General features: G+C 41.4%; 1 protein-coding gene across 4 annotated transcripts in view; it reads left to right on the top strand.

Moving 5' to 3' along the window:
- rttn (rotatin) overlaps positions 1–14,815 on the top strand; it is a 255,727-nt gene extending 240,912 nt beyond the window's left edge. For 3 of the 4 annotated variants that reach the window (XM_072262511.1, XM_072262502.1, XM_072262530.1), the window contains 4 exons: positions 2,163–2,430; positions 6,314–6,417; positions 9,094–9,163; positions 14,648–14,815. In XM_072262511.1, coding sequence (XP_072118612.1) covers positions 2,163–2,430; positions 6,314–6,417; positions 9,094–9,163; positions 14,648–14,721 — 516 coding nt within the window. In that variant the 3' untranslated portion in view covers positions 14,722–14,815. The remainder of the gene's footprint in view (positions 1–2,162; positions 2,431–6,313; positions 6,418–9,093; positions 9,164–14,647) is intronic. The other variant, XM_072262520.1, reaches the window with a different exon arrangement.
- Positions 14,816–21,719: the final 6,904 nt, after the last annotated feature.

Genomic DNA, 21,719 nt, shown 5'->3' with positions numbered 1-21,719 from the left:
ACAAAATTCTGTTATGCATAGCGCCTTCCATGTTCAATGCTGACAGAGACCATTATTACAGTTATTTCATCATTTTGAGGAAGTCCAATAGAGCCCTGGGAAGTGTTGTGGGGCAAGGAAATCTCTTGCAGAGATGGGTGTGGTTTGCTACCAGATGGTGGGTGAATGGCTTTGTGAGTCTTGTGAACTGAGTCTGTTCAGTGGGGTCATAGCAGGTGTAGAACTGGATTTACAGTTGGCTGGGAAAGCAGTCATGGTTGAGTGCAAGCTAAGGTCATCAGTCTGAGCTGTGATCCTTGGGAATTCCAGGTAGTGACCTGCTTCAAAGGAAAACATTTAAAAAGGGCCATTTTTCCATTGGTTTGCAGCCCTGGATTCCATGGAGTTGGAACTGGTTATATCGGCTTGCTTCACATATCACCAAAGTAGGCTACTCATTCATTACAGAGTCGGTTTCTGCACATCTGGTCAGGATGACTCCTGGGATCAATATCATACAAAAATGACACACAATCACCTGTGCCAGTAAGCATACCTGAGATCTTACACTCCTTAGCACTCTGGGCATATAAACTAACTAGTTTAGATACAGTCCATCAGAAGCAAAGCCTTCCCACCATTGAGCATATTTACAAGGAGGACTGCCACAAGAAAGCAGCAGTCATCATCAAAGACTCCCACTACCAAGTTCAAGAACAGTTATTTCCCTTCAACCATCAGGCTCCTGAACCAGCAAGGATAACTTGACGCACTTCAATTCTGAACTGATTACATAACCTATGGACTCATTTTCAAGGACTCTACAACTCATGTTCTCGGTATTATTTATTTATTTACTTTATTTGCGCAATTTCTCTTCTCTTGCACGTTGGTGGTATGTCAGTCTTTGTTTATATATAGTTCTTCATAAATGAGTCCTGATGAAGGGTCTCAGCCCAAAACGTCGACTGTACTCTTTTTCCATAGATGCAGCCTGGCCTGCTGAGTTCCTCCAGCACTTTGTGTGTATTGCTTCAATAAATTCTTTATTTTCCTGTAGATGCCTGCAAGAAGATGAATGCCATGGTAGTATATGGTGATATATCCACACTTCGATATTAAACTTACTTGGATATTTTTCCTGTGAAACTCCATTTGATAGCACACAATTATGTTATATCAAAATGAAGAATTCCTAGGCTAGTAAGTTCAACAAACTTTTATGTTAGAGCCACAAGGAGAAATCAAGAAAAAGTAATTTCCATCATCGGCTGTATTTGTTCAGAATTTATTTCTGCTTTTAATGATCTGATTAAGTTCCGGAAGGATTTTATCATGGTTCAGGACACTAATTTGATTTTCTAATTCCAGATAAATGGTAAAATCAAAAGTAAATATTTTCCATTTGTTGATGCAAGCTGTAAATCAGTTTGGCGGGGCAGTACCTTTTCACTCATCCTCTGTTCCTTGCCATTTTGAATAAGGATAAGACTGAACACCTTTTGGCTGGACAATGTCATCTGAAGAACAAACAGATTAAACTGCAGCTTTTTTATAAACTTAATTAGCTAGTCTGAATGATGCTGAAAGGAGGGGGGACTTGAAATAGGAATATGAGTCTTCTACTGACGTGCATTTAACATCATTCTTGACAGAATGTGGCCAAGAGATCAGGATGTTTTGATGTTAATTGCTATGTAGTAGCAGGACTGAAAGGACAAAAGCTTTCAATCTGTTCCAGCTGCATTCTTATCTCAGATCAGGTTTGAGAGTGACTGATAGATTTGGTATGCTATCCAATTATATATAAAAAGGAACTAATTCTGATAATCTACATGAAGATGCTTGCTGACTGAGGCAGAAGAGCCATTAGCTGAACTCCATGGCTTTGTAACTGAAATGTCAGCTATTAGCTGACATGGTAGTAATTTAAACAAATATTTCCCTTCATATATTGAGCTGAAAAGTTACACTTTGGACTGAAAACTTCCAATCAGCGTTAACTGCACTGTACATTAATATTTTATATTGCATGGTTCAAGATGTGATTTGCATTTTAAATTGGAAGGTGATCCCTTTGCAGGAAGCAGGCAATATTGTATATGGGTCATTGATTGTGAATTATGTTACTAATTATCAATATGATAACTTTAGGTCTTTTCTGCTTCTAATCTGTATTACAGAGCAATTTTTTACATAACTTCGTTTCCCTGCCATTACCAAAGGCTGCAGGCAGACAAGTTAGCAATTTGACCATGCTTTGGCTGAAGCTTTTACTGAATTTGTCTTTTGGAGATGAGGGACAACAGATGATTCTAAAGATGAATGGAAGTCTGGAGCTGTTGTCAACAATATCTCAGCAAAAGTGCAAAAGCAACCAACCCACTGCACTGCTTGTTCTTCACAATATTTGCTTCCATCCTGCCAACAAGCCAAAGGTTCTAGCTCATGGTAGGTTATTTTAAACGTTGTACTGTGGTTGAATATCTGGAGAATAACTGAATTGTTTTTAACTTTATTATAAATTTCATGCTCTTTTTAAAATTATTATTGTGGTTTTTACAGGTATAATTCAACATTCAAAATTGTTTAATGTCATTTCCAATACACAAATGTAAAGGAGAAAGAAATAATTATTACTCCAGATCTGATGAAGCACAAAAAAAACACAATTAGATAATGGACACAATAATTTAAAAAAAGACATAATAAGTACAAATACATAAGATAGCTTGTGTACACACACCTACAAACACGCACACACAAGCACTTACTTGATGGCAGGTAGACTTGATGCCAGTGTTGTGTTGGCCAGTTTTAACTACCCATTGTAGAGCCTTCCTCTCTACCACAGTGTGGTTTCCATACCATGAAGTGATGCAGCATGTTAGGATGCTCTCTACTGTGCAGAATGACATGAGTACAGATGTGCATCCTCAGAAAGCAGAAGTGCTGGTGAGCTTTCCTGATTGTGTAGGATGTGTTCTGGGACCAAGAGAGGTTGTGTGGGATGTGCGCTCCCAGGAGATTGAAACTGCTCACAGTTTCCACTGCTGTGCCACTGATGCAAAGAGGGGAGTGATTGGTACGAGTTCTCCTGAAGTGAATAACCATCTCCTTTCTGTTGACATTGATAGAGAGGTTATTTGCTGGGAATCCAGGCTCCGTGATCTTCCAACTCCTCTCTGTAGGCCATCTCATCGTTATTGGTGATGAGCTCCACCACTTTCATACCGGCGAACTTGACAATATGATTACTCGGGTGTTTGGCGGTGCAGTCATATGTGATCAACGTGTAGAAAATGAGCTCAGCACTCAGCCCGGGTGGGAGGGTGGGGGCACCTGTGTAGAGAATGATGAGGGAGGAAAGATGTGCATCCTGACTATCTGAGATCTGTTGGTTAGAAAGTCTAACACGCAATTGCACAGAGGTGTATTTAGAAATTTCAACTATTACAGGATTTCTAACAATATTGGTCACACTTTAAATATGGCATTTAAATATAAGTTCTAAAAATGCATATCATTGTGTGTAAAATCTGCTTACATAAGCACCTAGCAGTGGGCAAATTTTGCCTGCCAATTAGAAAATAAAATCTCATTTATGAACCCGAGATTCTGCAGATGCTGGAAATCAGGAGTAGCAAACCCGAAATATTAGAGAAACTCAGCAGGTCAGACGTCATTTATGAAGAAGAAGAAGAAGAAGAAGCAGTCATTTCAGGCCTTGAAGGGTCTCAGCCCAGAACATCAAGTATTTATTCCTCACCATCGTTACAGCCTGATTTTTGTCTTCCTCCAACATTTTGTGTTGGTTACTCATGAACCACTTGGACAGGTATTTTTTGTTCTCTCCCAAAGAACATGGTGGCCATGAGCAAGGCATGCAAAACTTTCAGTCAGTCTTCTTCAAACTTTAGTCACAGGACTGTGATCAATTAATTTAAGCCATAAAGCCATGAGACGTGGGAGCAGAATTAGGTCATTCAGCCCATTGAGTCTACTCTGCCATTTGATCATGGCTAATCCATTTCACTCTCAATCCTATTTGCCTGCCTTTTCCCCATAACCTTTCACTCCCTGATTAATCAACCATCTAATGACCTGGCCTCCAAAGCCACCTTTGGCAACAAATTCCACAGACTTAATACCCTCTGGCTAAAGAAATTCCTCCTCATCTCCATTCTCAATGGACGTCCCTCTATTCTGAGATTGTTCCCTCCAGTCCTGGACTCCCTTACTATAAGAAGCATCCTCTCTACATCCACTCTATCTTGGCCTTTCAACATTCAATACATTCCAATGAGATACCCACTTCATTCTTCTAAAGTCCAGTAAGTACAGGTCCAGAGCCTTCAAATTCTCCTCAGAGGATGAGTCTTTCATTCCCGGAATCATTTTTTTGAACCTCCTTTGAACCCTCTCTAATGTCATCACATCCTTTCTTAGATAAGGAACCCAAATCTGCTCACATTACTCCAAATGAAACCTCACCAGTGCCTTATACGGTTGCAGTATTACATCCTTGATGTACTCCTTTAGAGCTCCCAGTTGTAAGTTTGGTTAAATGACTAATTAACCATAGCAACTTCTGTAAGTAATCAACTGAAGTCTCTCTCAAAAACACATTTTTTAATGCAGTTATTCTTCAAAGATTATGGGGAATTGGATAGAAAGTGGCACGATAATAGGAAAGAGTAGTGCAGTGGAACTGCTTACGTAAACTTAAAAATTTGGGCAGATATGCTGGTCAGCATGACGCATAATTGTCAAACTTTCTGACAACATAAGAGCAAGGTATTGAACGAGTAAAAATTATTTAAAAGACCTTAATGACATGGGTTGATTGGTAGAATGTGCAAACGTTGTTTAATTTTAGCAGATCTGAAGAAATCCATTTCTAAACAAACCTCACTGGAAGAGCACTGAAGGGTATGGAACATTAAAGAAACAATATTTAAAGAACTAATCTGAAAATATAAATATACCAATGTGAAAGGCCTAGCTAGAGGATATTTCTTAAATAGTCAGGGAGTCTGGGACCAGAGGGTAAAGCCTCAAACAGAGGGGTGTTTGTTTAGAACAGAGATGAGGAATTTCTTTAGCCAGAGTGCGGTGATCTGTGGAATTCATTGCCACAGATGGCTGTGGAGGCCAAGTCATTGAGTATCTTTAAAGCGGAGGTTGACACATTCTTGATTAGTTAGGGTGTCAAAGGTTGCAGGGGAAAGGCAGGAGAATGAGGTTGAGAGGGATAATAAATCAGCCATGATAAAATGGCAGAGGATACTCAATGGGCTGAATGGCCTATTTTCTCCTATGCCTTATGATCTTTTATAGAGTGCTTCAGGAAAGCATCCAAACAATATTGACAAAACTACTTTATTGGCTTGAAACTCCTATGATATTTTAATGATTTAATGAAAGTGAAAAATTGTATTTTCTTTTTTTGCTATAGGCTTCTAGATTTATATTTTGTGGTGTCATTTTCTGAGATTGTGCTGAGTGTATCTGTGCTGAGATAGCAGAATGCTAAGAAAAAATATTGTAGATTAAATTGCAAATTATTTTATCTGGTATGCTGCTAAACTTAGTCTAATCTATTTATTAGACTTTGAAGCTCACTCCAAGATCTTCCTTTGATTGCAAGAGGCCTTGATTAATTCACTTCAGTTATAGCCCTTTAAAATTAAAATTGATCATGATTGTGAAAAAAGAGCTTTATTGAGTATTTTTTCCTAAATGCTTTACATTTGTCATTCACTTGGTGAATTTGGACATTGAGGAATGTGGTTGTTTACCTCTGGATTTGAAAGGTAATAATGATGTAAAACGAAATTAAAGGAAGCCCCAAGAAGTGATTAACATATTTCAAATGTGTGGATGAAGTACAATTTTGGCTACAAGATACTGAATTCTGTAAGTGAGTCACTGTGTAAAGTGTTTCAAGCCATTACAATGTGATAAAGTGTTTCCTAAATGCCATTATCACTGCAATGTCCAGTTTCCTCAATCATGTGCCCATTTATCTTAATCCTCTTGAGAAACATGTGTATTTTGGAAGCTTGTTTATAGGGCCAAGAACAGCTGATTGTCCAAACAACCAAGTGACTATTTAGCCAAATGATGCTTTTAGCTGTTAGCAATGATTGGCAGCAACATGTTTTACTTTTATTTCAGAGCACTTAGTTAAAATAATTGCTTGCTATTAAATCCACCTGAAGTACTTATTCTGGCTTCTATTAGTCTCCAGACATGGGAGCAAAAATTAGAGAAAGGGAGTTATGAGTAGAGGAATAATCACTGTGCTCTTTTGTTTTCCTTTTGTCCCCAGATAAAACTGTGTCAATATTTTCTTCTTGTCTAGAAAATGACAATCCTGTGGTTCAGACTATAGGAGCCTCAGCTCTCTGGGCTTTGCTCCATAACTATCAAAAGGTGAGTGTGCCCTTGAATACCTGCAGTGCAATGTCAGCGTTTTGAGTTGTGTCTTGCTGGAAAAGCAACTCTCAACTGAAAGGTGCACCTCATGACTGGTTTCATCATTGCCAATAAGTATAGACTATTAATGTTGAAGGTAGCAACTGTATTATGAAATGCACTCAGTGACCACTTTATTAGGTACACTCCTTTACCTAATAAAGTGGCCACAGGAGTGGAACCCGGTGTGGTCTTCTACTGCTGTGGCCTATCCACTTCAAGGTTTGACATTTGTGCATTCAGAGTTGTTCTTCTGCACACCACTGTAGTAGCACATGGTTATTTGAATTACTGTGGCTTTTCTGTCAGCTTGAACCAGTCTGGCCATTCTCCTCTGACCTCTCTCATCAACAAGGTATTTTTACCCACAGAACTGACGCTCACTGGAATTTTTTTTACATTATTCCCTGTAAACTGTAGAGGTTGTTGTGCATGAAAATCTCAGGAGATAAGCAGTTTCTAAGGTATTCAAACTACCCCAACAATCATTCCACAGTCAAAGTCGCTTGGATCACATTTCTTTTCCATTCTGATGTTTGGTCTGAGCAGCGACTGAATCCCTTGACTATATTCCTGCACACTCTTGTGCATTGAGTTGCTGCCACATGATTGGTTGCATTAATGAGCAGGTGTACAGATGTACCTAATAAAGTGGCCACTGAGGTAACATTAAATACAAACTGCCATTCCCTTCTTATTGCTTTAGTATGTGAGTTGGATGGAACCAACCACTAAATAAATTTTAAGAAAATGGCAAAACTATTGTTTGGAGACGTGGTAACTTTTTTATCAGTTACACTAAAATTGCATTCTTGTGCTGCAGCATTGTTTAGCTATCACCTTCACAATCTTTTACCATCTCTTCTATCTTTGTGTGAAGGTTAAAGTTAAATAACTGCATTCATGTAGGTTCGAAAAATCATCTTCATTTCACTTTGCCAGTTTACACTTAGTTGTAAACGTTTTTATGTGGAGTATAAATCCTACAGCATGTGATTAAAGATTTTGTGCATTCCATTATACGGTCAGTGGTTACTTTAGTAAGTAAATCTAGCCTGTTCGTTAATACGAGTATCTAATCAGGCAATCACATTGCAGAAGCTCAATGTATAGCTGCATGCAAGCATTATCAAAGTGCTTCAGTTATTGTTCAGACCAAACAGCAGAATGGGGAAGAAATGTGATCTAAATGACTCTAATCATGGAATGATTGTTGGTGGTAGACAGGGATGGTTTGAGCATCTCAGAAACTGCTGAATTCCTGGACTTTTCACACACAACAATGTCTAGTGTTTACAGAGAATTATGAAAAAAATACAGTTAGCAGCAGTCTGTGGTCAAAAAAAAAACCTCGTTAATGAAAGAGGTCAGAAGAGAATGGCGAGGCTGCTTCAAACTGACAGGAAGATGGCAGTAACTCAAATACTCACATGTTACAACAGTGGTATGTAGAAGAGCATCTCTGAACACACGGCACATTGAACCTTAAAGTGAATGGGCTACAGCAGCAGAAGGCCACAAAGATACAGTATACTCAGTGCCCACTTTATTCAGTACAGGAGGTTCCTAATAAAGTGGCCACAGTGTATGTATGGTCATGAGGTTTAAAAGAGCATAACATTATGTGTATTCGTTTTAATCAGTTTGCAAACTTGTCTGACCAAAGTTAACAACTTCAAGAAAATTATAACAGAAGAACATTTGGAGATCAATTGCTTAACAGATCTGGGGTTTTGTTGGGGTAGAGACAGGCATTGTGTTGTACATTGACCATGAAAGGTTCCTTGTGTGAAATGTAGTGCTCCAAGAAGAATGGCATTTCAACAAAACCATGAAAACTTCCTGTTACTGTTTCCAGTTGGCCCTCATCGTCCATCTGCCCACCATCTCCTCCTTGAATTTCTCAATCCACCTCCCCTGAAATTAAACTTCCTGTCCAAGGTCCGGCATCTTTCCCTCCATCATTATCTGTAGTGTACTACAAGCCAAATCCCAGACCCCAAATGGGCCTCTAATGTTCAGATAACCACTCACTCCACTCCCAAAGCCATGACTTGGTCTCCAGAGTTGCCAATGCCACCTCCACCACCTCAATGCAATTTCATTTCCAAATGCTCATCCTATTCCTCTCTCAACCTTGATTTTACATGCCATTTCTTCCTTACTGTGCTCTGTAGTGAAAAAGGAAAACACAGATATGTGCATCACTGAAGTTTGCCGTTGTAGACTCCTCACTGAAAAGGTCAATGGTGCACAATATTTCATTTTATTCAGCATTCAGTTTTCAGCCTACTGTCAGTAATTTGTATTCATCTGTATCATGCAACAATGCTGCAGTTCAGAGTGTCAGAGTCTCAGTTGCTTAAGCTTTATAACCCTCAAGAATTAATATTTGGGGATTCTTTTCATGCACTATTTTCTTTGGCACCATTAATAGTAGATTAAATAACTGAGTATAGTTACCTTTCAAACAGTTCTGGAGAAGCCATGTTCTTTTTCTACTATAATAAATTAAAATTGTTGAGGTTGTCTTCACTTAAGCATGGTTGCCCTCGTTTGTCTCCTAGCAAAACAAACATCACCATCATCATATTCATTTTCACAATTTAAAATTGAAATGAATGTTGCTTACAGGCGAAGGTGACACTGAAAAATCCATCAATCAAGAGGAGAGTGGATGAAGCTTATTTAGCAGTTAAGAAGTGTAAGTATTAGAAAGAATGGGAAATTTGTCTGAAATATATAATTTAGTGTGTATATTTAATTGCCAACACCTGACAAGAGAGTTTGTTGCAAGGAGTTTATTCTTCCATTGAAGATAACATTTAGGGGTGCTATTAAAAATTCTACAGTTCAAGCCCTTCTATAATTGTTCTGTCAACAGATGGAACTAGTTGGAAGTCAGACTCCGGAGCCCATAAAAAGATGAAATTAACTTGATGAAGGTGCTTTAATCAGCTCGATCTATCAGTTTGACTATAGAAGTGAATCCATTATTTATTTTCCTAAATTTGAGGTACATAAGCTGCATCATTTGTGAAGAAAAAGACATCCTGAGATTTTAGGAGGCATCTTTTTCGGAAATTAAGTCAGAATTAATATAGTTTTAGATTCATGCAGACTATTGGTGTGTTCTTCATGTCAATAAAAGCAAGTGCACCTCAATGTCCATATTGCTCAGACCACACAGCATGCTGACAACATCTAGTCTATGTTATCTTTCTCTCCAGCCCAACCTGGAGCCAGACACCTTTTTGACAACAGAGACATGCGGCACATGTGGGAGGGTATTCAAACCGTAACGGATTACAGGACCACCCTGTGATTCAATTACAGTGATGCCTTCCTTCCTGATAGACTGAATGCCTTCTATGTGCAATTTGATGCATTGAATGATGTGACATTGAGGAAAGCTCCATCTTCACCTGAGGGACAGACACCCTCTCTGGACACAGCTGAGGTGAGGAGCATCCTAGCCAAAGTAATCCGACCAAAGATGTGGGGCTGGACAACATATCTGGCTGTGTGTTGAGTGGCTACAAATCAGCTAATAGAAAAATTAATGGACATCCTCAACATCTCTTTGCAACAGTCCATTGTCCCTGCAGGCTTCAAGGCAGCCACCAGTGGCCAAGAGATTACTGCACAGTAGCACTGACTTCAACAATCATGAAGTGCTTTGAACAGCTAATAATAGATCATATAAAATGCCATCTTCCTGCTACATTGAACCCTTTCCTGTTCGCCTACCACTCCAACCGGTGCACTGATGATGCCATAGCCTTGGCCCTCCACTCTGTCTTGTCCCATCTAGAAAACGATGCCTCATACGTCAAGATGCTGTTCAACTTCAGCTCGGTGTTTAACACAATCATCCCTCAGAGGCTGGTGGGTAAACTGTCCTCATTTGGGCTCAGTGCCCTTCTCTGTAACTGCATCTTGAACTTCTTAATGGAACGGCCCCAGTTAGCGTGAGGTGGCAGTAACATCTCGCTGAGCACTGGTACCCCCAAGGCTGTGTGCTCAGCCCATGGCCGTTCACATTGCCTGCTCACGACTGCACTGCCAGATTCGGCTCAAGCCGCATCATCAAGTTTGCTGATGATACTAACAGTAGTTGGCCTCATCAGCAACAATGATGAGTTAGCATACAGAAAGGAGGTTGAGAGGCTTGTCAGATAGTGCATGAACAACCTGAGTCTCAACGTGGACAGAACAAAAGATGATTATGGACTTCAGGAAGGCATAGGTCAACCACTCTGCATCGCACATCAATGTCTCTGCTGTGGAGAGGGTGAAGGTGGCGTGACGCAGCTCGCAGCAGCCACTCCGGTGATGATGTCTGTTATTTGTCAAGTAGGGTGCCGTGCACAATCCTGATTTGATGGAGACGGACGTGGGAGCACGGAGGAACATCTGGTGAAACTTCTGAAACGCCTGCTTCGCCGCTGCTGCTACTGTGTGGTCCAGAATCTCCGGAGGAGAAGGCCCCAAGTCCTCGGCTTTGCTTATTGTTCGGCGGCCGGGGCAGGGTTGAAGTGCTTGACAGAGGATGGTGCTCGGCGAGGCTGGTCAGAGGCTCAAAGTTTTCGGATAGACTCAGAGTCCGCTGCGGTTGAGTGCTTCCAATGGTGCTGCATCAGCGAGTTGGCGGTGCTTGGAGGTTCATGGCAGGGAGAGTTCCTCCCTTCTGCTGCCTGCGTGAGATGATGAGTCTATTGGGACTTTGAGACTTTTTTTTTTTACCGTGCCCATGGTCTGCTCTTTATCAAATTATGGTATTGCTTTGCACTGTTGTAACAATATATTATAATTATGTGGTTTTGTCAGTTTTAGTCTTGGTTTGTCCTGTGTTTTTCTTGTGATATCATTCTGGAGGAACGTTGTATCATTTTTTAATGCATGCATTTCTAAATGACAATAAACGAGAACTGAAGAGCACGAAGTTCCTTGATGTGCACGTAACAGACAGTCTAACCTGGATCCACAACCCATTCTCACTAGTCAAGATGGCACAGCAGCATCTACATTTTCTGAGGAGACTGAGGTGTACACAACGTCCAGCCCCCATTCTAACAACTTTCTACAGGACCAACATTGCGAGTGTCCTATCTCGCTGCATCATCCTATGATACAGAGGCTGCAAGGCTTCAGACTACAAGACTCTTCAGAGGATAGTTAGAACTGCTGTGAGGATCATTGGGGTCTCCCTTCCCCCTATTTGTGACATTTACTGGAGCGTTGCAGACAAAGGGCCCAAAGCATTTTGAGGATCGCTACCACCCATCCCACAATCTCTTTGACGCACTACCATCAGGAAGGACTGGGTAACAGCTTCTCCCCTCAAGCTGACGCCACCGAGATCTCATTAGGTCAATTACTGTATACTGTACTGTTTATCTGTGCTGTGTGTGTTATATGTTTTGAGGGTGCAACGTGGTTTGCTGTATGTATGTACAGTCTGATAACAATAAACTTGAACGTGGCATCTCCAATCATGCTGCTCAGCTTGGCTTACCTCCATCTGGCCATCTAATCTTTAACTCTCCAACTACCTGAAATGCAGCTTTCATTTTATGAAGGTTTACAACCTTCTCTATCATGCAGGCATCAAGCACATTCAGCAATTAACTAAACACATCAAAAGAGCTTCTTGCAGTCATCACATCACCAGTGCAGATACTGCATTTAGACCACTCCAGAAAATAGATCCTTGCAAGTTTCAATAATTTGATGATTCTCTCATGTCCAAATCTCATTTATCATTCCAAATAATAATATGAAGTCAGTGGCTCCATTTGCCTTGCACAGTAAAGATCGAAGCATAGTACAGTTAATCAGCATAATCCTTGTCAGATCTTTAGAGTGTCACTGATGAAAATTGGGAGCAAATCTAAAGACCATCTCCCAAGCGTGAGAGATATTTGAAGGATATTCAAGCATTTAGGGTCACTGGTTGGAGCCTTTATTTCTCTTGGAAACCAGTTTGTAAATTGATGGCAAACAAGAGAAAATCTGCAGAAGCTGGAAATCTGAACAACAAACACAAAATGCTGAGTTCCTCCAGCATTTTGTGTGTATGTTGCTTGTAAATTTGATGGGCAACCTTAAGAGGAAATGCGTGTGAGGACAGGCTTGTGGGGCAGCCTGTCAGGCAAACAAAAATTGTAAGCTCCAACCCAGCAAAAGAGAGATCCTTGGGTCCGAATTGAGTGACTAAATAAGTGGAGGAAAATAAAAAAATTAACTTCAAGTACAGGGTACATGGAAGTGGGAAGAGTCTCTCATTGATTAAAGTTTATTTATAAAACAACAAAAAGTTTATAATCAGTGATAGGACACTATTTCAACACAGATCCAGATTACTATTGTAATTCCGCACTGATAACTCTGATAATTGAAATAATTCTTACCCTTTATGTTGTCAAACTATTTACATTATCTGACATGCATTCCACTTAAAAAAAATCTTAGTTCTCTACATTTTAAATAAGGAAATCTTTATTGACTTGGTGTTTTTTCTGGTAGCAATCTGAATCTGAAGTAATACATGCAAAATGCTGAGGAAACCCTGCAGGTGAGGCACCATCAGTGGAGAAGAATAAGCAGTCAATGTTTATTCCAATGCAGGTGCTGCCTGACTTGCTGAGTTCCTCCAGCTTTTTGTGTGTTGTTCTGGATTTCCAGTATCTGCAGAATCTCTTGTGTTTATGAATTTGAATCTGAAATTCAGTTACTAGTAAATTCTAGCATTTATGGTTTGTTGAAAAAAATCAATCATTATTTATTCAAACAGAACAAGTTTATGTGAATGTACCTTCAGTGGTGATTTGAGTTGTAATTCTGGTCATATAAAAAAAATTGGCAGGGTCTATAAATTGTAAAACAGATTTATTAGAGGGAAGCAGACATGCAATAGCAAAATCATGCACCATTTTATATTATTTCTAAGAAATATTGAACTTACATTCTTTCCTGAAATCCAAACGAGACTAGCTTAGAAATTCAATTACAAATTTTGAACTTCGTGCAGAAGCTCTTATACAGGAAATTCTTCTGGCCAGGAGGTCACAACTTGCCCCCTCCTATTTGTAACACCACGATTCGTCTTCTTAAGCCCATCAGCCCTGTGGCTTTGGGCTTTCACCACACAACTTCATGCCTCTGGGCAAAGACCCTTCCTCTCCAAGGGATGAAGTTTTTGGAGCTTCTGTAGCATTGGGCTTTTACACAGCTGGGCTTGGGACCATCCATAGGGGAGAAACCGCAGAATGCTACAAATATAAACTGACAGGGAGAGCCCCAATACCTGGCCTGCTAGACATTTTATTCTATCAGCCTGCAGCTAAATTATGTAGCCTTCTCTCGTATGAATAAACCAATTTGTATTACTGAAGAAAAAAACAATCAACTATCTTTGCGTAGATCAATGTTCATAGTAAGATTTATTTATTTAGAGATAGATCACAGAATAGCCCAGCCCAACAGATTGCAACACCTAGCAACCCACATATTTAACCCTAGCCTAATTACAGGACAATTTACAATCACCAATTAGGCTTCTGACCAGAATATCCTAGGACTGTGCAAGGAAACCAGCGCACCCGGAGGAAACACATGTGGTCACAGGGAAAACATACAAACAACTTTTTGATGGCGCCAGAACTGAACTCCAAACTCCAACACCCCCAGCTATAATAGCATTGCACTACCTGCTGCACTACTGTGGCACCTATTTAGATTCAAATCCCAAGGGTAGCCTCCGAGTCTTTCTCTAGCAAACCAAGGTGCTGAACTATCAGTCATGGAGACTGAATGAGGGCCACATTATTTGTAGTCCATTTGCCAGTCTAATGTAGTTCTTAACGGCCCTGGGGCCTGTGAGTTGTAGCTGAATCCACTATTCACAATTGCTCCCCATCAACAAAAAGATTTTATAAACTTTGAAATGTGAATTATAATGATCTCTTACTCATCGCAGTTGTATTGTGTGATTCTAAACTTTAGAAAGAGGTGGGTGTTAGTGGTTATTACTACCATGGAAATGTAAGTTTTTTTTCCGTTAAGCTGAGGCATGTACCAAAACCAGTGAGACTGATAATTACTTAATTGAATAAATACATGTACAGCTAGTGTAGTATATTTGTATAAAAGTCAATTTTTAATATATATGCAAATTACTTTCCAGGTGTACCTGAAGGTCCCCTAAATGTTTATCTTTTGAGGTGTCTGGAAAATCTTGCAGTCCTACTGACCAGTTAATAATTTACCTAAATGTGTGAGCATTTTATTGTGAAGTGAAGTGCAATCTTGCTGTAAATCATCTGTATGTTTCATTGAAATTCTAATTTATTTTGGTAATAAAATTTTTTTGGTTGTATTCACCAGTGTTGCTTTGACTTTTCTGGTGCCTTATGTGCCTTATGAAATGCAAGGATATCATGGATGCAGCATTGAACCAACAAAAGTCAACATTTAATCAATTGAGCTCAACCAGAGGTGCAATAGAGGTTACAAAATTGGCCTTTGTTGGAGATGGAAGAGAAAATCAGGCTTTTTTTTGACATAAACATTGTTGGGGCTGACTCCTGTTACGGTTGTATCAGGTGCCCTTTGAATAGGAATCTGACAGAAAGGTGACAGTAACTTGAATACTACGTGTACAATAGTGGTGTGCAGAAGAGCATTTTTGAACGCACATGTCAAACTTTGACGTGAATGCACTACAGCAGCAGAACACCGTGGCCACAGTAGGTTATCTGTGAATACCTCGAGCAAGTAAATGGCATTGCCACAGGCCCTTTGGCTCATTGTATCTGTTGCAACTGTGATCTGACTCACTGGAGACTTGGAAACTAACAGATACAAAGGTTTTTATTCATCATGACAGGCACCCTCTCAGTAGTCTTTGAACTCAAAAGTACATCTTTTTTATACACTCTTAAGAACAAAAAGTAACAGCAGATGAGCTAAATACAATGTCAATATCTACTCACTTTGAATCTGACAAATACAACGGTTGAATTACATTATCAAAAATGTAAGGGCGCTGTATCTGACAAGACACTCCTAAGTGTTCAAACATCTTTGCTGGGACAAAATAATTCACATGGATGTGGATGGTCTAAAAGCTTCTGAGGACAGATTTCAGAAACTCAAAATTATTGCTGTGAGGGCTGACTCTTTGGCTATGCAAACATCCCAATTATTGATATGCAGCATAAGTGCTTATGGTGGATGTGATAGGTGACAACGTCAGTGTGGTCCAGAAGCTTCCTTGATCTCTATATAATGATGCGAAGTAACCTAGCTGCTGCCTGATGCCTAGTTTGATATGGGAGAATTAATATAGCCCCAGTTTCTTACATTTCACTGATGCACATGAGTGCATCTTGTCACAGCAGTTTCCACGCCATATCTCATGATCAGCCTCCTGCTGTGGTCAGTAGCCTGTGCTCTGGATAACACTGTTGTGCTTATAATTTTAAACTGATTGCTGCCTGCAATTTACTTTAAAACCGGTTTCCTGAAGACTACTTCTCATTTGAATTAACACCTGCTATATCCACGTAATTCCGTAAATCATGAATCCCTAATAATATTCAGGTTGGCCATAAAGCACTGGTACACATAATCAGAATCAGGTTTGTTAGCACCGATGTATGTCATGAAATGTGTTGCTATGTGGCAGCAGTACAGTGCAAGACATAAAAATTACTATAAATTACAAAAAAGTGTAAAAAAGGAATAGCAAGATAGTGTTCATGAACCATTCAGAAATCTGATGGGAGAGGCAAAGAAGCTGTTCCTAAATTACTGAGTGTGTGTCGTCAGTATTAATGACAAGAGGGTATGTCCCAGATGGTTGGGGTTCTTAATGATGAATGCCACCTTCTTGTGGCACTGCCTTTTGAAGATGTCCTCGATATGGAAGGTTGCACCTGTGATGGAGCTGGCTGAGCTAACAACCCTCCACAGCCTCTTTTGATCCTGTGCTTTGGAGACTGCAGATCAGGCAGTGATGCAGTCTGTCAGAAAGGTCTCCACCTGATATTTGTAGGAATCTGCTAGATTTTTTTGGTGACCATACAAAATCTGCTCAAACCCTTGACTGAAGTAGAGCGACTGGCATTCTGTCTTCATAATTGCATCGAATTGTTGGGCCCAGGATGGATCCTCTAAGATGTTGGCACCCAGGAACTTAAAGGTGTTCACCCTTTCTAAATTTAACCCCTCAAAATAGACTAGTGTGTGTTCTCTCAACCTCCCCTCCCTGAGGTCCACTGTCAATTCCTTGCTTTTACTGATGTTGAGAGCAAGGTTGTTGTTGTGACACCATTCAAGCAGCCGATCTGTCTCAGTTCTGTACACCACCTCATCACCATCCGAGATTCTGCCGACAACAGTGGATGTGTAGACAACAGTTCAGCTGTGCCTAGCCCCACACAGAGTGTAGAGTGAGCTGAGCATGCCTCCTTGAGGTACGCTGGTGTTGACTGTTAGTGAGAAGGAAATGTGATTTCTCACTGAGGAAGTCAAGGATCTAGTTGCAGAGGCCTATTTTTCAAAGCTTGTTGACTAGTAGTGACGGAGTGAAGCTGTTGAACACCGAGCTGTAATTGATAAACAGCAGCCTGACATAAATATTGCTGTATCCAGGTCCTCTTAAGACCAAGTGCAGAGCCACATGGGCCTGTTGTGGCAGTAAGCAAATTGCAGCAGGTCTGGGTCCTTCCTCAGGCAGGAGTTAATTCTCGCCAAGACCAACCTCTCAAAGCACTTAATCACAGTAACGTGACTGCTGCTGGGTGATGGTCATTGAGGCAGCTCACCCTTCTCTTCAAAAAGACGCCAGTATGATCGATGCCTTGTGAGGCTGGTGAGAATCTCCAACTGCAGCTGTAGGAGGTTGAAGATGTCCCTGTATGCTCCAGCCAGTTGGTTGGCACAGCTTTCCAGCACCCGGCCAGATACCGTCAGTAGCATATTCATTCAGATCCAAAGTTGAATACCTGAATATGGTCCAGACCAGTAAACCCTCCTGAGTTTCCCTTGAACATAAGTTCACAGTCCACACCACTGGTATTACAGTCCTCAGTCTTTACTTGTATACCAAGAGTATAAGTACGGCCAGGTGCACTTGATAGCATGGCAAGCGTTCTTGATGGTGGTATAACACTGATCAAGTGTGTTGGCTCCTCTGGTTCCACAGGTGACATGTTGGTCATAGTTTGTCAGATTCTTTTTCAGACTGGCCCATTGAAGTCCCCCGCAATGTTTGGGAAGGGATTAGGGCGATGCTGTATCATGACTGTTAATCACAGTGCTCAGCTCCTCCAGTTACAGTTGATGTTTGCCAATGGTGGAATGTACACTAACTAGGATGATGACAGAGAGCTTTATCAGCATTGACAATATTTAGACCATAAGAGATAGGAGCAGAATTAGGCCATTCGGCCAATTGAGTCTGCTCTGCCATTTCATCGTGGCTAATCCCGTATCCCATTCAGCTCCATGTTGTCCATTCTGTTGACTGATAAAGCTCTCTTCTATCATCCTAGTTAGTGTACATTCCACCAGATCCCTTGATGCATCGACCAATGAGGAATCTGTCAACTTCTGCTTTGAATATTCTCATAGACTTGGCCTTCACCGCTGTCTGTGGCAGAGCATACCACAGATTCACCACTCTTCAGCTAAAAAAATTCCTTCTCACTTCTGTTCTAAAAGGTCGCCCCTCCATTTTGAGGCTGTGCCCTCTAGCTCTGGATACTCCCACCAGAGGAAACATCCTCGCCACATCCACCTTATCTAGTCCTTTCAACATTTGGTAGGTTTCAATGAGATTGCCACGCATTCTACTGAACTCCAGTGAATACAGGCCTAAAGCTGCCAAACACTCCTCATATGTTAACCCCTTCATTCCTGGAATCATCCTCATGAACCTCTTCTGGACTCTCTCCAATGACATCACATCCTTTTTGAGATAAAAGGCCCTGAACTGTTAACAATACTCCAAGTGCGGCCTGACTAATGTCTTATAAAACTTTAGCATTATCTTCTTGTTTTCATATTCTATTCCCCTTAAAATAAATGCCAACATTGCATTTGCCTTCTTTATCACAGATGCAATTGCGAATTAACTTTCTGGGAGTCTTGCATGAGGACTCCCAAGTCCCTTTGCACCCCTGTTTGAATTTTCTTTCCTGATGAATTCGATCAACAGATGTTCCAGTCACAGGAACAGGACTCAGACATAATCACACTTCTGTGCACCACGATGAGTTAATCATGAAGCAAATGCCGTCATCTCTGCCTTTAGCTAACGCCGCTATCTGGTCCCATATCATTCTTCCTACACCTCCAGATTCTACCACTCACCTACATATGCAGAGCAAATTACAGTGGCCAATTCATGCACCAACCAGCATGCTTTTGGTTTGTGGGAGGGAACCGGAGCATCTGGAAGAAATCCGTGCAGTCACCGGGAGAAATGTGAAAATTCCACACAGGCTGCACCAGCAGTATGCATTTATCCTGGGTCACTGAAACTAAGCAAACCATTCTACGAGCTGCACCACTGTGCACCCTCGTGCTGCCTCACTTGTGGACTTGAGGCACCATGAAACGGCACTTCTGGGAGCAGAATTGAGAAGACTGCCGAGATTAGTGCAGTAAGTAGCATTTATATGTTTGCACCTACAGTACGGTCAGGTGCCGGATGCTTGGAGAGATTCAGCGGGGGGGGGGGGGGGGGACAGCCACACGGTGCTCGGCCAGGGGCCGTGGTCAAGTGGTCAGCGACTTGGGCTGGCTCCCCCACCAGACTTAGTCTGGTGAGGAGGGTGTGAGGACACCCAGCAGGGCTAAAAATAAACAAGACCTGACAAAGGACGGATGAGCTCCTTGTGAGCCAACGGCCATCTTCCATGGAAGAGATTAAAGCCTCACCAGGTACCTACGAATCGTATGCTATCCACTTAGTTAGAAGAGACATGAGGAACTTGGGCGCTGCACTGTGTGCCTGGACCTGCCCAAGGCCTCCGCCTAAGGAAGGGCCGAGCTCGAAGAAGCAGCCGCGGCTGGAGGCCGACACGGCCTCGGGCTTGAGTTCAGCGGGGGCGGCGGCAGGAGGTGCCAAAGCGGCCAGCGAGAACAAACTGGAGGAGAGGCTGTACTCGGTGCCGTCACAAGATCGAAGAAGATGGAGGTGCATAGCCGCCAACCCCGGATTCAGGACGGCACCCACTGACTGACTGACCTACAGTACATTTAAAAATGTTTCCCTTTTTGAATTTCCCTTTTTGAGTTTCCCTTTTAGCAGTCAGGAAAACAATGTTTGAAGAAAAATGTGAACTTAAGAAAAATGTGTCAGTGAGAGTAAGAATAAGATGCTCTGGCGGATAAGCGCGTGGCTGGGGAACTGGTGTAGGGGGCAGGGTTTCAGATTTCAGGATCATTGGGACCTCTTCTGGGGCAGGTGGGACCTGTACAAGAGAGACCAGTTACACCTGAACTACAGGGGGACCGACATCCTTGCAGGGAGGTTTGTTAGTGCTTTTGAGGAGGGTTTAAACTAGTTTTGCAGGGGGATGGGAACCAGAGTGCCAGAGCAGATAGTGGAGCTGGGGTGAAAATAAATGACGTTCAAAGTTCATGCAAGGTCACAAATAGAAGGGTTGTGTGTGGTGGTAATAATCTTCTGAGGTGTGTCTATTTTAATGCAAGGAGTATTGTGGGGAAGGCTGATGACCTGAGGACGTGGATTAACACATGGAATTAGGACATTATAGCCATTAGTGAAATTTGGCTGCAGAAGGGGCAGGACTGGCAGTTTAATGTTCCAGGGTTCCAATGTTTCAGACGTGACAGAGGCAGAGGAATGAAGGGTGAGGGGGGTGGGGGATGGCATTGCTAGTCAGGGAAATTGTTACAGCAGTGCTCAGGCAGGACAGATTAGAGGGCTTGTCTACCAAGGTCATATGGGTGGAGCTGAGAAACAGGAAAGGTATGACCACATTAATGGGGTTGTATTATAGACCACCCAGTAGTCAGCGAGAATTGGAGGAGCAGATCTGCAGAGAGATAGCAGACAACTGCAGAAAACATAAAGTTGTAATGGTAGGGGATTTTAATTTTCCACATATTGATTGGGATTCCCATACTGTTAAAGGTCTAGACGGGTTAGAGTTTGTAAAATGTGTTTAGGAAAATTTTCTAACTCAATATAGAGAGGTACCAACTAGAGAGGATGCAATATTAGATCTCCTATTGGGAAACGAGTTAGGACAGGCGACGAAAGTGTATGTAGGGGAACACTTTGGTTTCAGTGATCGTAACACCATTAGTTTCAACTTGATCATGGATAAAGATAGATCTAGTCCTCGGGTTGAGGTTCTGAACTGGAAAAAGGCCAAATTTGAAGAAATGAGAAAGGATTTAAGAAGTGTGGATTGGGACAGGTTGTTCTCTGGCAAAGATGTGATTGGTAAGTGGGAAGCCTTCAAAGGAGAAATTTTGAGAGTGCAGAGTTTGTATGTTCCTGTCAGGATTAAAAGCAAAGTGAATAAGAATAAGGAACCTTGGTTGTCAAGGGATATTGGAACTCTGATAAAGAAAGAGATGTATGACATGTATAGGAAAGAGGGAGCAAATAAGGTGCTTGAGGAGTATAAAAAGTGCAAAAAAATACTTCAGAAAGAAATCAGGAGGGCTAAAAGAAGACAAGAGGTTGCTTTGGCAGTCAAGATGAAGGATAATCCAAAGAGCTTCTACAGATATATTAAGAGCAAAAGGATAGTAAGGGATAAAATTGGTCCTCTTGAAGATCAGAGTGGTCGGCTATGTATGGAACCAAAAGAAATGGGGGAGACCTTAAATGGTTTTTATTGCGTCTGTATTTACTAAGGAAACTGGCATGGAGTCAATGGAAATAAGGCAAACAAGTAGTGAGGTCATGGAACCTATACAGATTGAGGAGGAGGAGGTGCTCGCTATCCTGTGGCAAATCAGAGTAGATAAATCCTCAGGATCTGACAAGGTATTCCCTCAGACCTTGAAGGAGACTAGTGTTGAAATTGCAGGAGCCCTGGCAGATATATTTAAAATGTCGGTATCTACGGGTGAGGTGCCGGAGGATTGGAGGATAGCTCAGGTTATTCCATTTTTTAAAAAAGGCTCTAAAAGTAATCTGGGAAATTATAGGCTGGTAAATTTGATGTCAGTAGTTGGTAAGTTATTGGAAGGAGTACTGAGAGATA

This window comes from Mobula birostris, chromosome 1 (assembly GCF_030028105.1).
Source record: "Mobula birostris isolate sMobBir1 chromosome 1, sMobBir1.hap1, whole genome shotgun sequence".
Classification (NCBI taxonomy): Eukaryota; Metazoa; Chordata; class Chondrichthyes; order Myliobatiformes; family Myliobatidae; genus Mobula; species Mobula birostris.
This window is presented reverse-complemented; position numbering and strand designations above follow the sequence as displayed.